We start from the raw sequence: 15,274 nt of genomic DNA on the forward strand, positions 1-15,274 counted from the left end.
TTCTGCTTGTGCCATCCTGCATAGTCCAAAATAAAAGGTTAATGTAAAATATGACAGTAGTATGTTATATTTACTTCCCAGCCGATGTCTACAGATCGATTGTGCAAGTAGATGATACTTCCCTGCCAATGTCTGTAGATCGAATGTACAAGTAGATGCCGATGTAGACAGATAGACTACAAGTAGATGCCGATGTACACAGATTGACTGTACAAGATGATGGTACTTTCCTACCGATGAGAGTAGATCGGTTGTGCAAGTAGATGATACTTTCCAAGCAATTGTGTACGATCTGCAAACGAGCAAAGAGCCATGCGTCCATGAGACATCGTTTCACAAGCCTCATACAAAACTCGAGTTAAAGTCGTGTATCTCAAGTTCTTGAATAGAGTAGGCTTTTTGCCATGGAACACTGCTTTGCCCTGTGCTGTTGGCAATTACAGAAACCATGGGATACCATCAAGAAATGGCATCTACAAACAGATCTCAATCTTAACTCAGTTAAAATTTTCAAATACTACATTTGAAAAAAGATTGGTTATTCATATACAGCTTCGACCAAATTAAACTAAAGTAAACACGGAAAAAGAAACGATTAGGAATACGAGATTACCAATTCAAGAAAACAAATCCTTAATACTTGTATAAGAGAACCTACTAACATTTAAGACAAATTCCCAATTCAGTATCAACCTAGCTTTCCTACAATATCATCTAGGTCAAAGAAAGCTCCCCAGGTGCTTCTCTCAAATACAAACAAATAAGTCAATCGAACTGAGGGTATTCAGGCAGCAAGTATATATACTGACTAACAAACAGGGGCCAACAACACTGGACTGCAAAAAAAAGGGTTGTCAACAGATCCAATGGGAGGCGAAACTTGTAATCGTCTTCTCTCCCCCAACTTAAACCGTTGAATTCAATGCCAACAGTATCTTCTTTCTTGGACCCTGAAACAAATAAGAAATAACATTATTATTAGACTTTTCTGGCAAGTGTTTTGTGTAGAGAAGTCTAAAGGAGTAAGAAAGAACAATGGCTAGAATTAGGGGACACAGAGAACTCCCATAAAATAAAAATAAACCAATGATCATCCAACTGATAGATATCATCAAAGCATCATAATAAAATTTCCCCCACCATCTCCATCCTCATCAAACTCGAGAAACAAAACATTGATATGAACTTCATCCAAGGTAATCTCATCCCAATGAAAAAAGAATTTTGTATTGGCAAGTGATCAAAACATGTCAAATTCTTTCATGTTTATTATTGAATTGTACAGTTTCATGGCCAAATATTGGGTGTGGTTTCTCCCCCAAAAATCACCTATCATGAACTAGTTACGATGAGTTGGATTGAGTAATCATGGAAGAGGGCTAACTTCTGAAGGACAAAAAACCCAGGAGAATTTAATATCTCTAAATGACATTCCCCCTTGTCTCAAATTTTACGAGGAAAACATCAAACTGGAAAACCCCATCTACTTGGAGTTTCTAAACAAGCACCTGATTTCAGTTCCAACTCCCAACCAAGATTCTCTAATGTAACATAGCATACATGCCAAAAAGTCAAAAAAACAATATCTATCAGAAATAGACATCGAACTTGGATATTTTTGCGAAATTGGTGGAGAATCCTCATCCAATATATATTTCCAACCAATGGCAAAATTATCATGACTTATCTTAAATTTGCTATCTTTTTTTTTGTCTTGGCCTGAGTATTAATTATGAAACCTGAACTCTGATTAATGAAATGCTAACTCAGCAAGCAGAAGATATATTACCATTGGTATTCCCATTGCCTTGAGGTCCTCATCGTTCATATGCTCAAGGGCTGTCATATCAACCTAAATAAAAAGCAAGAGTCAGCTATCAAAGTCCTTGAAAAGCAAAAATTTAAAAAGCCACAAGAAAATATTGCTCACCTCCTCAGCCTGAAATGTAATAAGATACTTTTCAAGACCCAAGGACTGAAGAAACCCATCAACTGATGCATCAACCTGAAGTAAGAAAAAGTATCACAAAGAAGATGAAAATTATGAACCTTAAAAAGAATCAGCAAAGTAAATGGTAATAACTCTCAGAAATAGTCTAACAGATCCTTAATCCAGTCTTCTATCCATCATAGTATAGTAGTTAAAAAACAACCTAGAAGTTCAAAGCAGATACAAAAATCCTTGCCCAAAATCAACCAAAACATTGATAGTAATGTAATTTATAGTGACCTTGAATCTTCATACTATTTGCTCTTTAAATTTTACAAAAAGGCATTTTGAAAGAAAAACTCAGCAACATCCATAGAAGAAGGACAATATCACCTTCTGAGGAGCCTTCTTCCTTGTAGTTGAGTTGGAGACTTTCTTGGGTTCAGCCAAAGTTGCGGGCCTTGGGGCAACAATGACACTTCTTCTAGCAGGTTTAGCAGCATCGGTTTCAGGTTTGGGCTTTGGAGGATCCTTACTTACTGGTTGTAAACGCATTGAGCCAGACAACTTTTCACGCAGATCTCGAACACCTCCACCTTGAGCATCTTGCTGGATACTCCTCCTTTGAAGCTTCAATCGAAGATCACCTCTTCCAATTTTGCGTGCTTCAAGGCCAATTGATAGTGTCAATCCTAATGTCGTCTATAAAACAGAAATTAAGAAATTTAGTACTATGTAAGCTGATCCATACATATTTGAGGCTGTTCATCTTCGTAGAGATCATGCTCCCATTTGTCATCTTGTCGCTGTCTGCAAATATACACACAACTATTTTAGGGGTATCCAAGAATAGCAACCACTGAGTAACAGAATAATTAGCATATCATGATTTTAAAGATCCTCTTGCGTGACAAGTCACAACTCACAAGAACAAAAAAGACAATCACCATGGCACAAAAAGGATATTCCAAATTAATCTAAACAAGAAACAAAGCAAGAGATAAGTTAAAAGAAATAGCTAAAAGATGATTGGCTTCCCTTCCAGTTACCTTCAATAATAACTGTGCTCACAACCAGTCTCAAGTGAATAGAATCTTGAAAATTGGCACAAAGGCTTCATGCCTCTCACTCTCCCAACACCCCAACCCCCCCCCCCCCCCCCTCCCTCTTCTCCCTCCTATATCTCTACATCTACTAATTCGATTTGTTGCCATCTCATACTATAAATTAGAGAGGAATGGCTGTATCCTGAACATAATATGTGATACAGATACATTATGGTGGCAGTTGTACAGATATAGCAGGAAAAACAACCGACTCCATATAATATGAGTGAAATATGATTAACACCACATACAAACATATTTTCTGGTTCAATTTCAAACATAAGCAATTGCCTCCAATTCCTAGTATTATACATATGTTCACACCATCATCTGACTCCAATCATAAGTCTCCACAGTAAAATCAATAAGCACCATAGTCAGTAAGCTATTCCACCACCAAATTCCAAAAACCTCCAAAGATTATTTTGTAAAAGGGTCTACATCTTGAAAGAGAAATATTAAAAAATAATAACTTAAAAAAAAACTCTTAATCACAAGCATCTACTTCAGTGTTTTTCGCTACAAACAAATATATTCAACTAAGTACTATTTACATATGACAAATAATTACATAAAAACAAATGTATCTGACAAAACAGCTGGAAATAATCATCTATTCGGATCAATCTATAGAATTTGAAAAATCAAGATGTAAAACGCAATTCAGAAACATATGCAGAATATCAAAAAAAAACCAACCATGACGCTATCAAATTAGACTTACGGCCCGTTTGGTAACCGGTACAAAATGGTGGGAATGGTAATGGAATGTTAGTGTAAATTTGTTAAGAATATCTCTTGAAAAAATTTAATAATCATATTTATTCTCCTTCAACAAGCTCTTTAATGGGTTTCCTCTTGTTTTCCCAATGAAACCATGGCAAAGCATCCCCATTTACCTACAACAGCTGCCTCAATTTCTCCTCTTCCAACATTTGGTAAAATCGAAACGCTCGACTTTCACAATCCACCCATATGGCCCATCCCCCTCTAAACTCTAACCTCCAGCTGTTACTCTACTCCCCTTTCTTCCTCCTGCCAATACATTATCCAAAATGTCAAATCCCCCACCATCCATGAAAAATTTGGGATGACTTACAAATGGATTTTCCCTAGTGATTGAACTGATGGATGTATGTTGAGGGTGGTTCCTCTCCAAAAAATTTAACCTTCGTCATTCACATTGTTAATGATGCTTTTAGTTCGTAATGGTTCCTTAAGAATTCTTCCATTCTTTCGTTTTGCTCTATTACCATCTTGGATTGTGACTCTACAAAAAATACATCATGTTTGTGAATCTATCCTCTAAAGAGTTCTTCAATTCTGGGATAGATGTTCGCAAAGAATGCACATTTTCCTCCAAAGCTTCCAAACTACTAGTTTGTGTCGATAGCATGATCATAGTGCTCTTATACTACGAATATGCAGATAAATTTAGTGTGGAAACCTAAAGGAGGTTAGTAGCAAGAAGAAGTAGAGAAGCAATATCAATAATGGCAGCCAAGAATTGCAATGACGAACAAAGAAATAGAGAGAATAGAATGATTGTATTCTGTAAAAGAGTAGTGTACACCACTAAGCTCTTTGAGTGGCCCAGTAACTCCTTAGTGTATGCAACACTCCAAAAATGTATACAAGCATACCATAAATATGTTCCCTCTTTTGATTTTATATACAAGCACATCATTTAGAATAAATGAACTGGATGGAGGTCTTGGGCCTTCCTTCGTCCATGACAGTGATGCCCTAAACAGACTATAAAATGAAAATTGCCTAGAAAAACAATTTTTAAAACTTTGTGCAGTCATGAAAAATAACCATAGCAATCTATGTCAAAATCAATCAACCAAAAGTCATGGTATTTTGAATTTTTAGGGATGCCCTAGAATCAAGCACATCTTCAAAAGTCTTCCAAAATGGAAGTCATGGAGCTTTAAATCCTCAAGGATACCCTTAGAACTAAGTACATCGAAGTTATCCTAGTGGGAAATCATTACACTTTGGTTTCTCAAAAGATACTCTTGGAACCAAGTACATATGTGTTAAAGACTTCTTAACCAAAAGTCTCTTGTTTTACTTTAATTCTTCCCAAAACTTTCTACAAAAGGTATAGTAACTTGGAGTTTTGGTGATGGTACCCCCTAGAATTAAGAAAATCTATATCACACTCCTAGTCTTTTTCATGGTAATTTAGACTCTAAGATAACCCTACAAACGAAGTGAAACCCAAGTGCAACCAATAGTATAAGACTTAAACCACCTCATGGGCTTACTTTAGTGATCAAAATCTGTTTTGTACTTATAAAATATCTCCTACCCTTTCATGCACATAGATGTTGACAGCCTTACAGTGCCTCCTCTTTATTTAGTCCATAACAAACTATGGCAAAGCATAAGCTATTTCGCCCCATGTCTCTGGAGCTAATGTCCTTGGACGGACTTTAAATCCTTGTCAATTCAAGCACGGGCATGGACAAGAACTCAAACAAGAACTTAAAACACAAACTTTGGCCTCATTTATAGTTATAAATGGACAACTTCGATTGCTTTACCTAATCAGCCGAACCTAAGGGTGAAGCTCTCCATAATACCAAATCATTACTTAGATGATTCCCTCCAATTTCCATAGCCTCATCAATCCTACTAAACATGCTTCTTTACCCTTTGCGAAAAAAGCACCTACGTTTAAACTCTGTGATCCTTAGTTCATGCCTTATAAAAATTTCAATCATTAGGTGCTTGGACGAGCATATTAATTGGCACTCTCTAAACCTTTGGCAACCTTCACATCATCATTAGCAAATCCATAGTCTAAACCCTTTCTTAATCAATCCGAATACTAGACATTCTAAATTCTCTACAGTACGATACGGCCTCATCAATTCTCGTTTCAGTCATGAAATTGCTTACTCTTTAGTCTTATATGTGTCCACTCTTTCAATCATTTTTACAATACATACATCGTAATGGTGTGGATCCAATTGCATTTGAAAGAAGTCTTTAAGATAATTTCAATAATATGTCATTGCCATATGTCCCTAAAAGATGTCCCAATCATAAACATCATGAATCCAAATATCGACCTCGTCCTTGTCCGCATGTTATGAATGTTCACATCGACGAGGCCAAGCTTGACTTTAGACACCCCCATTCAATCGAATACAAGCTAACTCGACTTTAAACGCCAAAGACTCTTACTCATTTGGACATCTCCTACATCGAAATATTGCTCGCTCCAAGGTTCAACCTCGTCCGCATGCTACTTGGCCACATCAAGCTGCAAGATATTATTTCCTCATTGCTTTGCCTTATGTTTGACCTACGTCCTCTCATTTAATCAAAGCTTTATTATCTACAAATCAAAATGTTGTGATTCTAAGTGTATTAGCAAGTAGACTTTGTGAGCTTTCAAATGCAAGTGATATCCTAAAGGATTTACAGAGAGGGGGCAATAGTTATTCCCAATACGGCATGCAATTAAACTTTGACCTTCTCATTGCTCCCCTTTTGGCTCCCTCATAGGGATGAGACTTAGCTCAACTCCGAACACTCCAAGACTCTTTCCCTCATATAAAAGTCTCCCATGTGTGGACACACTCAAGGATTCTACAAGGATCAATCTTGTTCAAACACGATAAGGTTCGGACCATTTTAACCATGATTGAAGAACGAGGGCGAGAATGAAATTCATATTTTTTCAAAATCTAAGGTCGGATCATCGATCGAGTTTTCTTGGATTGCAGATCGATTTATTTCGAATTGAGGTATGATTTGGGGCGATTATATATATATGTGTGTGTGTATATATAAGAATAGATGAAAATAATAGACAAATTATTAATTAGACCAAGTAAAATACTCTTCAACACGCAAAAGACGTAGGAAAAAAAACACTAAGTTGCTATTACTTAGGCTGTAAAAGGAAGTCTTCAAAATAAGAAAAACGAAAAAAGAAAATCCTAAGTAATTAATAAAGGCATTACATCTATTACATAAAAGTAAAAGATTTTCATTTAGATCCAAAGAAAAGTTTCAATTTTCTGTCCTTTCATTTATTACTAACATTACAGTGCAAGTCCTAATAAGAAAAAACGTAAAGAAAAAGCAAAAAGCTTCATCCTTTATCTTCTCCGTACCACCATACTCCATAATTGCAAAGCTTGAATATGAAATCAAAGCACGAAGGGGATTGTAACTTTCAGCAATTTAGGAAGTGATCCTTAGCGATCCCGTGCCCTGATTTGGGTTGAACTTTTTAGATCGGAGATCCCCAAGTAACACTGGTTCGAACTCCTCAATAATTGGTCTTTACTATGACCTATGTCCACTATTTAATTTCATTAACCATTATGTTCGGGCAATCGGGCTTATGTTTGCTCTGGTCAACCATATACTTCTAAAGATCTAAAATGACAAAACTTTCCCAATCGACTTGATGATGAAAATGCGTGAGTTAAGTTTAATGACAAAAATGTGTGAGTTGAGTTTTATTACGAAAATACGCAAGTTGAGTTCACTGACAAAAATGCTCCAAAGTCATATGCACTTACAAGATTTTGTCATAATATTACCTATAAATATTCCAACATTAATTAAGGTATGAGATCCATCCAAAGCAATCAAATATCACAAGCATTTAATACACCGAAAGTTCTTAACTCTCTCTGGAGCTCATTAATTGCCTAATTTGATTTCTTTGACATTAATTTTTTTCTAACCGAAAAAGCATCTAACTTCGGCGTCAAAGGACATATTCAAAAACACCAACAATCATCGAGATCATTCTACCAAAACTCAATTGACCCAACTTTAAACAAAACTCAAAACACATTCATTCTATATTTTTTCTTGCGACATCACACTCTTGTTGAGTATACGCCAAGAACAATTAGGATGAAGCTTCTCAAGTTTAACTAAACTAAATAACCATTCTTGGTACTACCTTGTATGTATTGTTGCCAAACACGACTTCCACACTCTTAAATCTTCACTCACATACTAGTCTTCATAAACTAATATATTCCATATTCTCGCATTCTCAAAACTAAAGTAACCAAAAATATACAATCAATCCTCCAGATATTAACATTAACTGCAGAACAATGGGACTACTAGTCAATCCAATGCACAAATCAAACTTGGGATTCAATCATGACGAATCCTCATTAGAAAGACACAGCCCCATGTCGGTTGAAACATGGTATTCTAGAGAGATAATATTATTACCCATACACAATCTATTCTCTAACCAGATGTATCAACTTCATAGCCTGTAAACTCAGTAGCTAAATCCCACAAACTTGATACAATTTACCGCAAAATTTTCAAAATTTCTTCCTCATTTCAAAACTAACTCCATAAATAACAACAACTTCACAATTAAACAACAATTGTATTAAGCTAATGTTATAATTAACACTGATTACTGATCAAACCCATTGAACAATTCGAGTGAAAAGACAAAAAAAGTCAGAATTTCGCAGAAATTAAGAACGAAGACAAACCTTTTACCGGTAATGGGTGGCCGGCGAAGAGCATTAGCGGCGAGGTTGCCGTTAAGCCTATCTTTGATTGACGGCTTGGAATCTTCCTCCAAACGATCAGCATACATCTTCAAGAAAATGATAGACGATGTCGGAGATGATTTGGTTTAGCAGTGACGAAACCCTAACCCTAGATTTCTGAAACTTTTACTTGCCAGGTTGGGGCTATGCTGGAGGGGATATGTGAGAATCAAGTCAGTGTCAGACAGAGGTTTAATTTACATTGTATTTATTCAAGATTTTAATTGTGTGAGTTTAAATATCTAAATCAAAGTAAAGAAAAATAATGTTATTCAAAAAAAAGGGTAAAGAAAAATAATAAAATACTACTTAAAATAAAAATATTAAATTTTTTTCTTTTTTGAACAAAACATGGAACATATTATTGATCACGTAAAGCCAAGGCTAAAAGCTCTTGGAGGAAAGGATCCATACAGATTTTCTCGTCAACTAACCCCGTGTCCCATCTAGCAATAGAATGGGCAAGAGAGTTGCCATTACGATCAGCAAACCTACAACAAAACTCATTCAACCTAGAGATATGCGAAAAAAATACAATCATAAAGCAAATGAATCAGAGAAAAGCCGAACACCCTTTTATCAATTGCTCAAATCACATTCATAGCATCGCTTTCTAGATGAACAAGGCAATAACCGAACCAGATAACAATCTCCAAATTAAAAAGGGCTATAGCAACCTCACTAATCTCAGGGGACCATAAAACCTTTACCCGCCGAATGCCAACCAACAAGAGTTTACCCGAATTGTCCCTAAGAACCACACCCAAACCTCGATGAGTCTTATGAGAGACATGGACATCAAAGTTAATCTTCACCCAAGAATCAAGAGGGGGACTCCAAGAACTAAATCTGAAGAGGTGATCACGGGGAGGAATAAGAACCTTTGTAGCATAAGCATTATAATCTTGAACCATATTGTGAAATTTAGCCGCTAAGCTCACAGAATCAATCTTCTCATCAGTGAAAATCTCTTTGTTTCACAAAAACCAAGCCACTCACATATTAGTGCAAAACGAAAGGAAAGAGTTATCTGAAGAGTGATCATGAATCCATAAGAGAAGCCCAAACATAGAAGACCTCGAAGCGTCTTTTATCACCGCAGAAACAAAAGAGTAAGACCAAATGGGAGCATTATTATGACAGCTAACCAAAGCATGAATAATAGTTTTCGGAGCAGAGACATCTATCACACATAGGAGACGAAACACAAAAATGATTATAAAGAACATGCTTTGTAGCTAGCAACCCCTTGCACGCTCTCTAAAGAAAGTGACGAAGCTTAGGAGGAGCTGGAATGTTCCACAACATAACCCAAAACTTGCGCAAAAACTTATCATTAGGATCACTATTATGACACGGCACACCAAGTAAACCAAGCCAGTAGCCACTCTTGACAGTGTAGACACCATTTTTGGTCAACCACCAATAAAGACTATCATGAGACCAATTTGAAGATAATGGGATGGACAAAATGGCAGAAATCGTATCACCATCAAAAAGTTGAGATAATACATTAATATCCCACTTTCCTCGATTGAAGTCAATTAAATCTGCCTCCCGAATCGTAGAATCCAGCACAACAGTGAGGTTTGGACAACCAACCGACATCTCAAAAGGAACCCATTTGTCATGAATAGCATCCACTGTAGTACCATTACCAATTCTCCAACCAAGACCCTCGACTAAAAGAGATCTAGCGCCCCAAATGCTCCTCCAAATATAGCTCAGAGCATAACCCTTATAAGCATCCAAAATAGACGAGTGCTTAAAGTATCTAGCTTTAAGATTGCAGACAATAATGGGTTCGTCTCAGTTAGAAGTCTCCAAGATTGCTTGGCAAGTAAAGCGGCATTGAAAATTTTCATATCTCTAAAACCCATACCACCTTTAGACTTTGGTAAACTCATATTATGCCAGCTGTGCCAATGAATTTTCCTCCTCGCATCATTAGAACCCCACCAAAACTTAGCAAACATAGTATGCATCTCATCAATAAGGTCATCCGGAATACGGAAAATGCTTATCATGTAAATTGGAATAGCTTGCATGACCAATTTAATAAGAACTTCTTTGCCTGCACGTGAAATGAGTCTCTCTTTCCATCGTCGAACTTTTTTCCATAACCTATCTTTCAAGCATGAGAAAATTGCCTTCTTTGAACGCCCCACAATTGTTAGAAGACCCAAATATTTCTCATGATGATCCACCTCCTTAACCCCAAGAATCTCCACAATCTCCTGTCTTAGATGATGATTAACACCTTTGCTAAAAGAAATTTCGGACTTATCATAATTCACTTTTTGACCGGACGCTCTCTCATATAAGTTAATGATTCTAGCCACCTCTGAGCATTCCTTCACCGAAGCTTTAGCAAAAAGTATACTATCATCTGCAAAAAAACAAATGAGACAAAATAGGTGCACCACGACATATTTGGATGCCCTGGATAGTGCGCCTCTCAATCCCACAAGTGATCAGTCTAGAAAAAGCATCAGCACAAATAATGAATAAGTATGGAGAAATCGGATCACCTTGTCTGAGGCCCCTTGAAGGAATAACATTCCCACAAATTTTCCAATTAATCTTAAAAGAGAAAGAAACACTTGTAATGCAAGACATAACCCGACACACCCAATTATCACTAAAACCCATGTGAATCATAACATGTTCAAGAAAATTCCATTCAACGCTATCGTATGCTTTGCTCATATCCAATTTAAAAGCAAAAGCTTCTTTACCACCCACCCCCATCGATTCATAGCATGGAAAGCCTCAAAAGCTAAAAGTGCATTATCAGTAATAAGTCTCTTAGGAATAAAAGCGCTTTGATTAATGATGTGCTCATTTATGAACACATTTACTACCCCATTATTGTGCCAAGTTTTATGCTTTTCAATCGTTATTATGCACATTACGCTCGATTTTACCTTGTTCTTGTCTTTGGGGGTTGTTTTGTGATTATTTCAGGAGATTCGGAGACAACAAGGTCAACATCGATGCGTTATGAGACTTAGGCACGCACATCGAGAGCTTTCCCGGAGAGCAAACTGAGCTTGGAAGCCTCTAATCACTAGTTGTTACTCCATTTAAACTAACCAAGACACCATCTAAGCAATTGGTGTTGATCATGCTCAATTTAAGAGGCAAAAGCAGCTGAAAACAGCCGAATCAAACTCCATTCGGCTGAATGGATAAGTCATTCGGTAGAATGGCCTGTGTTTTCTCAAAGAAGATTCACCAAAGCTGCTGGAATAGGCGAATGAAACAACATTCGGGCGAATGGCCCTCCATTCGGACGAATGGACTTTTCATTCGGGCGAATCAATCCCAGCGAAGTTCCTGAAATATTTCAAACATCGAGATTCGGGCGAATGGATCACCCATTCGAGCGAATAGCTCTGTTTTCTGTGGGAACTGTATTTCTTCTCAAGCCAAACCCAAGGGTATTTTTGGGCATTCGAATCTCCTTTGCTTAGAGGGTATAAATACCCCACTTTCTGTAGAAATAGGGGGCAAGCCCTAATACATTCTCTAATATAGTTTGGTTTACTTAGCTTTCTTTAGGGGATTAAACCTTAGTTTTTCATAGTTTTATTATCTCAATCTTTTGTATTTCAAGTCTTTACTTTTTAGTTTTGGATTTCAATCTTGATTATTGAATCTTCGCCACCTCCTTATTGTAGCATCAACATTGGGTTGTAAGTATCAATCTCCTCGTAACTTTGAGTTCATTTATAGCATTTATTGTCTTGCCTAATATTTATTGCTTATCTAGAATAATTTCTACATTATCTTTACTCTTGTTGGTTTCTTTTGATGACTATTATTGTTGGTTTTGTTCCATTGATTATCATTGTTTCCTACATTTCAATCATGTGTGAGTAGTTCTCTTTGGAGATTGATTAGTGAAACCCTAGGAAAGGTCATGCTCTTTATTGTTTAGGATTAGGGAAAAGATGATAATGATTAGTCCTTGAAACCCAATGCGAATCTTGTTCTGCAGCTCCTCCGGAGACATAGGGCGATTATAGGTCGTTCGTTGTAATTTTTGAAATCATCAACTTCCTCTCGCATTCTTGGGTGTCTAGACTAGTTATTGTTTGATTTCCTCTGACCTAATATATACTCTTTTAAAATCACCTTCCTAGGGTGAATCTAATCTCAACCCCTTTTTCTCTCCTTTGATTTATATTATTAATCAACCGTGCTTGTCATTTTCGTCATTAGTTTTAGACGCTCTTTAACCTATAAAGCCTCGTTAGGTTGAGACGCAGAGTTTATTGTCAACCTTTGTCCTCGTGGTTCGATCCCCTACCCCACTATAATTGTGTAGTGCGTAGGTTGTTATGAGTATGTTCAAGGTTTAGCATAGACGACTGTGAAAATCTTGTTATCAATTAACCGAAATAATGTCGTTCAAAAAACCTTTAAGTAAGGTTTTTTGAACATTGTTTTAGAGATGATTTTATAAACAACATTACAACAACTAATAGGCCTAAAGTTATCAACCAAACGAGGCTCAGAACATTTCAGGATTAACGAAAGTCATGTTTTATTAATATTAGAAAGATCAATATTGCCCCTCCACCAACTTTTAACCATCCCCACAAGATCATCCCTAATAACATCCCAAAAATTTTGAAAAAAATATAGCATGAAAACCATCAATACCTGGGACTTTCGTAGGGTGCATTTGGAAAAGAGCAGAACGGATTTCCTCATAGGTGGGTTTTGAATCCAAAACAGAATTCATCTCATCGGTCACCAAGCGGTTGATGCCTTCCAACGCCTCAGGAAAACCGAAAGGAGAGCTAGTGGCAAAGATGTTATCGAAATAAGCCGTAATGAGACGTTCAATGTCAGCTTTAGAAGTCCGCCAAGAGCCAACCAAATCCTCCAGGCCACGAATCAAATTTCTTTTCTTTTTGGAACTAGCATTGTGATGAAAATACTTAGTGTTGCTATCTCCGTCTCTAATTTCATTCACTCTCGATCTTATATGTCAATAAACTTCCTCAATGCGATGAAGATTATCAAGATCCGAAGCCATAGTGTTACAAGCCGCAATCATGTTAGCATCAGGGGATTGTCTTTGAGCCTTAGCAAGCTTTCTCTCGGTCACTTTGATTCATATGCTTAACTTCACCAAATGTCTTCGAAGCCCAATCCTACAAAGAGTTAGCACAATGCTCCAGCCTAATTTCAATGGGGGTGCTCAAAAAAACATTCCAGGAATCTGCAACAATATTTTTACAATTCTCATTAGATAGCCAAAAAGATTCAAAACGAAATATTTTATCATTATACTTATCTAATTGAACCCTTTCAGTATTGAGCAAAATCAGAGCATGGTCCGATTTATAAATGGGGAAATGCCAAACATCATAGTTTGGAAACAACGACACCCACTAAGGAGTAGCAAGGAAACGATCTAAATACTCACGAACAAAAGAAGAAGGATTTTTTCCCCTACACCAAGTAAAACAACTCCCTCTAAATCCCAAATCTAATACATTACAATCATCGACACAATAATGAAAGTCAGACATCTCCTTATCACTACGACAAACACCACCCTCCTTCTCTTCCCAACGGAGGATTCCATTGAAATCACCAAAAAAATATAGAAGGAAGAGAAGAAAACTCAGCTAAAGATCTCATCAAATCCCATGTCTTATACTTATTAGCCTTCTCCGGCCAGCCATAAACACCATGAGCACACCAAGAAGAACCAAGGTTCTCATCTTTTACAATAACAGAAATGTGTCATTAGAATATGATTTAAGGCTAACATCATAATCCCTTCACCACAGACCAATACCACCAGAATTGCCCAAGCTACTAAACACAATCCATTGTTAAAACCACACTTATTTCGAACAACCTCTAACCTCCCACTATCAATCATGGATTCCATAATAAAAACGAAATCGGGCCTTTCTCTCGTCATTACCAGACTCCACAGTCACACCAGTACCCACACAAGACCTTTTCAAATCCCCATCACCTTCCTCCATAATAACATCAAAATGAAAATATTTTCTTTTAACAGAAGGTTCTAGAAATTTATCAGGAGAGTCCTTATTACCAACAGAACTTCTAGTAGCCCCAAAAGAGAAATTAGGCGAATTGGCACCACGAGACATCTTCTTCCTGACTTTGACAAATTTTCTAGGATTATGTGTTCCAATGTGAAAAGAAGGATTAATGATAGTACCCAATATTGGAAAAATCGAAGCAGAATTCGCCACACCATCTCCATGAATATCTTCATTTTGATGAGAAGATTTAAACGCCTTATGATCGCTCAATACAGCACGTTGCACGGTATCCGCCATAGCCAAAACTTCCTGGTCTTTACTGTTGACACTCATATAACCCACATCTCCAGCCCCATAATCCACATACATTTAGAACCAGTAGCTTCCTTACTAACCACAAACACATCAGGCGGTTTTAGGGAAGATTGATTCAACACAGTAGAACCCGAAGAAGACGTTGGCTTAAATACAAATAAACACTTTCTCAACTTTAAAGCATCAATCTCTTCCTTGTACTTACTAAAACCCTTACAAGGAGAAGTCCTGAGATCCAAACCCCATCCATATTCGATACCTTCATCCTCATCCACAACATAGGAACAGTCTTTATCTGTATGGTTCATCAAACCACAC

General features: G+C 37.0%; 2 protein-coding genes across 2 annotated transcripts; both read right to left on the minus strand.

Annotated features, from left to right (window-relative positions):
- Positions 1 to 496: 496 nt before the first annotated feature.
- LOC130813077 (uncharacterized) lies at positions 497 to 8,797 on the minus strand. The gene is made up of 6 exons (XM_057678794.1): positions 8,541 to 8,797; positions 2,682 to 2,740; positions 2,324 to 2,595; positions 1,931 to 2,005; positions 1,790 to 1,852; positions 497 to 950 (listed from the first exon to the last, which is right to left on the minus strand). The coding sequence occupies exons 1-6, from the start codon at positions 8,645 to 8,647 to the stop codon at positions 906 to 908; spliced, it is 621 nt and encodes a 206-aa protein (XP_057534777.1). The 5' UTR covers positions 8,648 to 8,797; the 3' UTR covers positions 497 to 905.
- A 798-nt stretch (positions 8,798 to 9,595) lies between these two features.
- LOC130813615 (uncharacterized) lies at positions 9,596 to 11,351 on the minus strand. Its single transcript, XM_057679451.1, has 4 exons — positions 11,042 to 11,351; positions 10,483 to 10,989; positions 9,875 to 10,378; positions 9,596 to 9,783 (listed from the first exon to the last, which is right to left on the minus strand). Exons 1-4 carry the CDS (start codon positions 11,349 to 11,351, stop codon positions 9,596 to 9,598), a joined length of 1,509 nt encoding a protein of 502 aa, XP_057535434.1.
- Positions 11,352 to 15,274: the final 3,923 nt, after the last annotated feature.

Source organism: Amaranthus tricolor, chromosome 5 (assembly GCF_026212465.1).
Source record: "Amaranthus tricolor cultivar Red isolate AtriRed21 chromosome 5, ASM2621246v1, whole genome shotgun sequence".
Classification (NCBI taxonomy): Eukaryota; Viridiplantae; Streptophyta; class Magnoliopsida; order Caryophyllales; family Amaranthaceae; genus Amaranthus; species Amaranthus tricolor.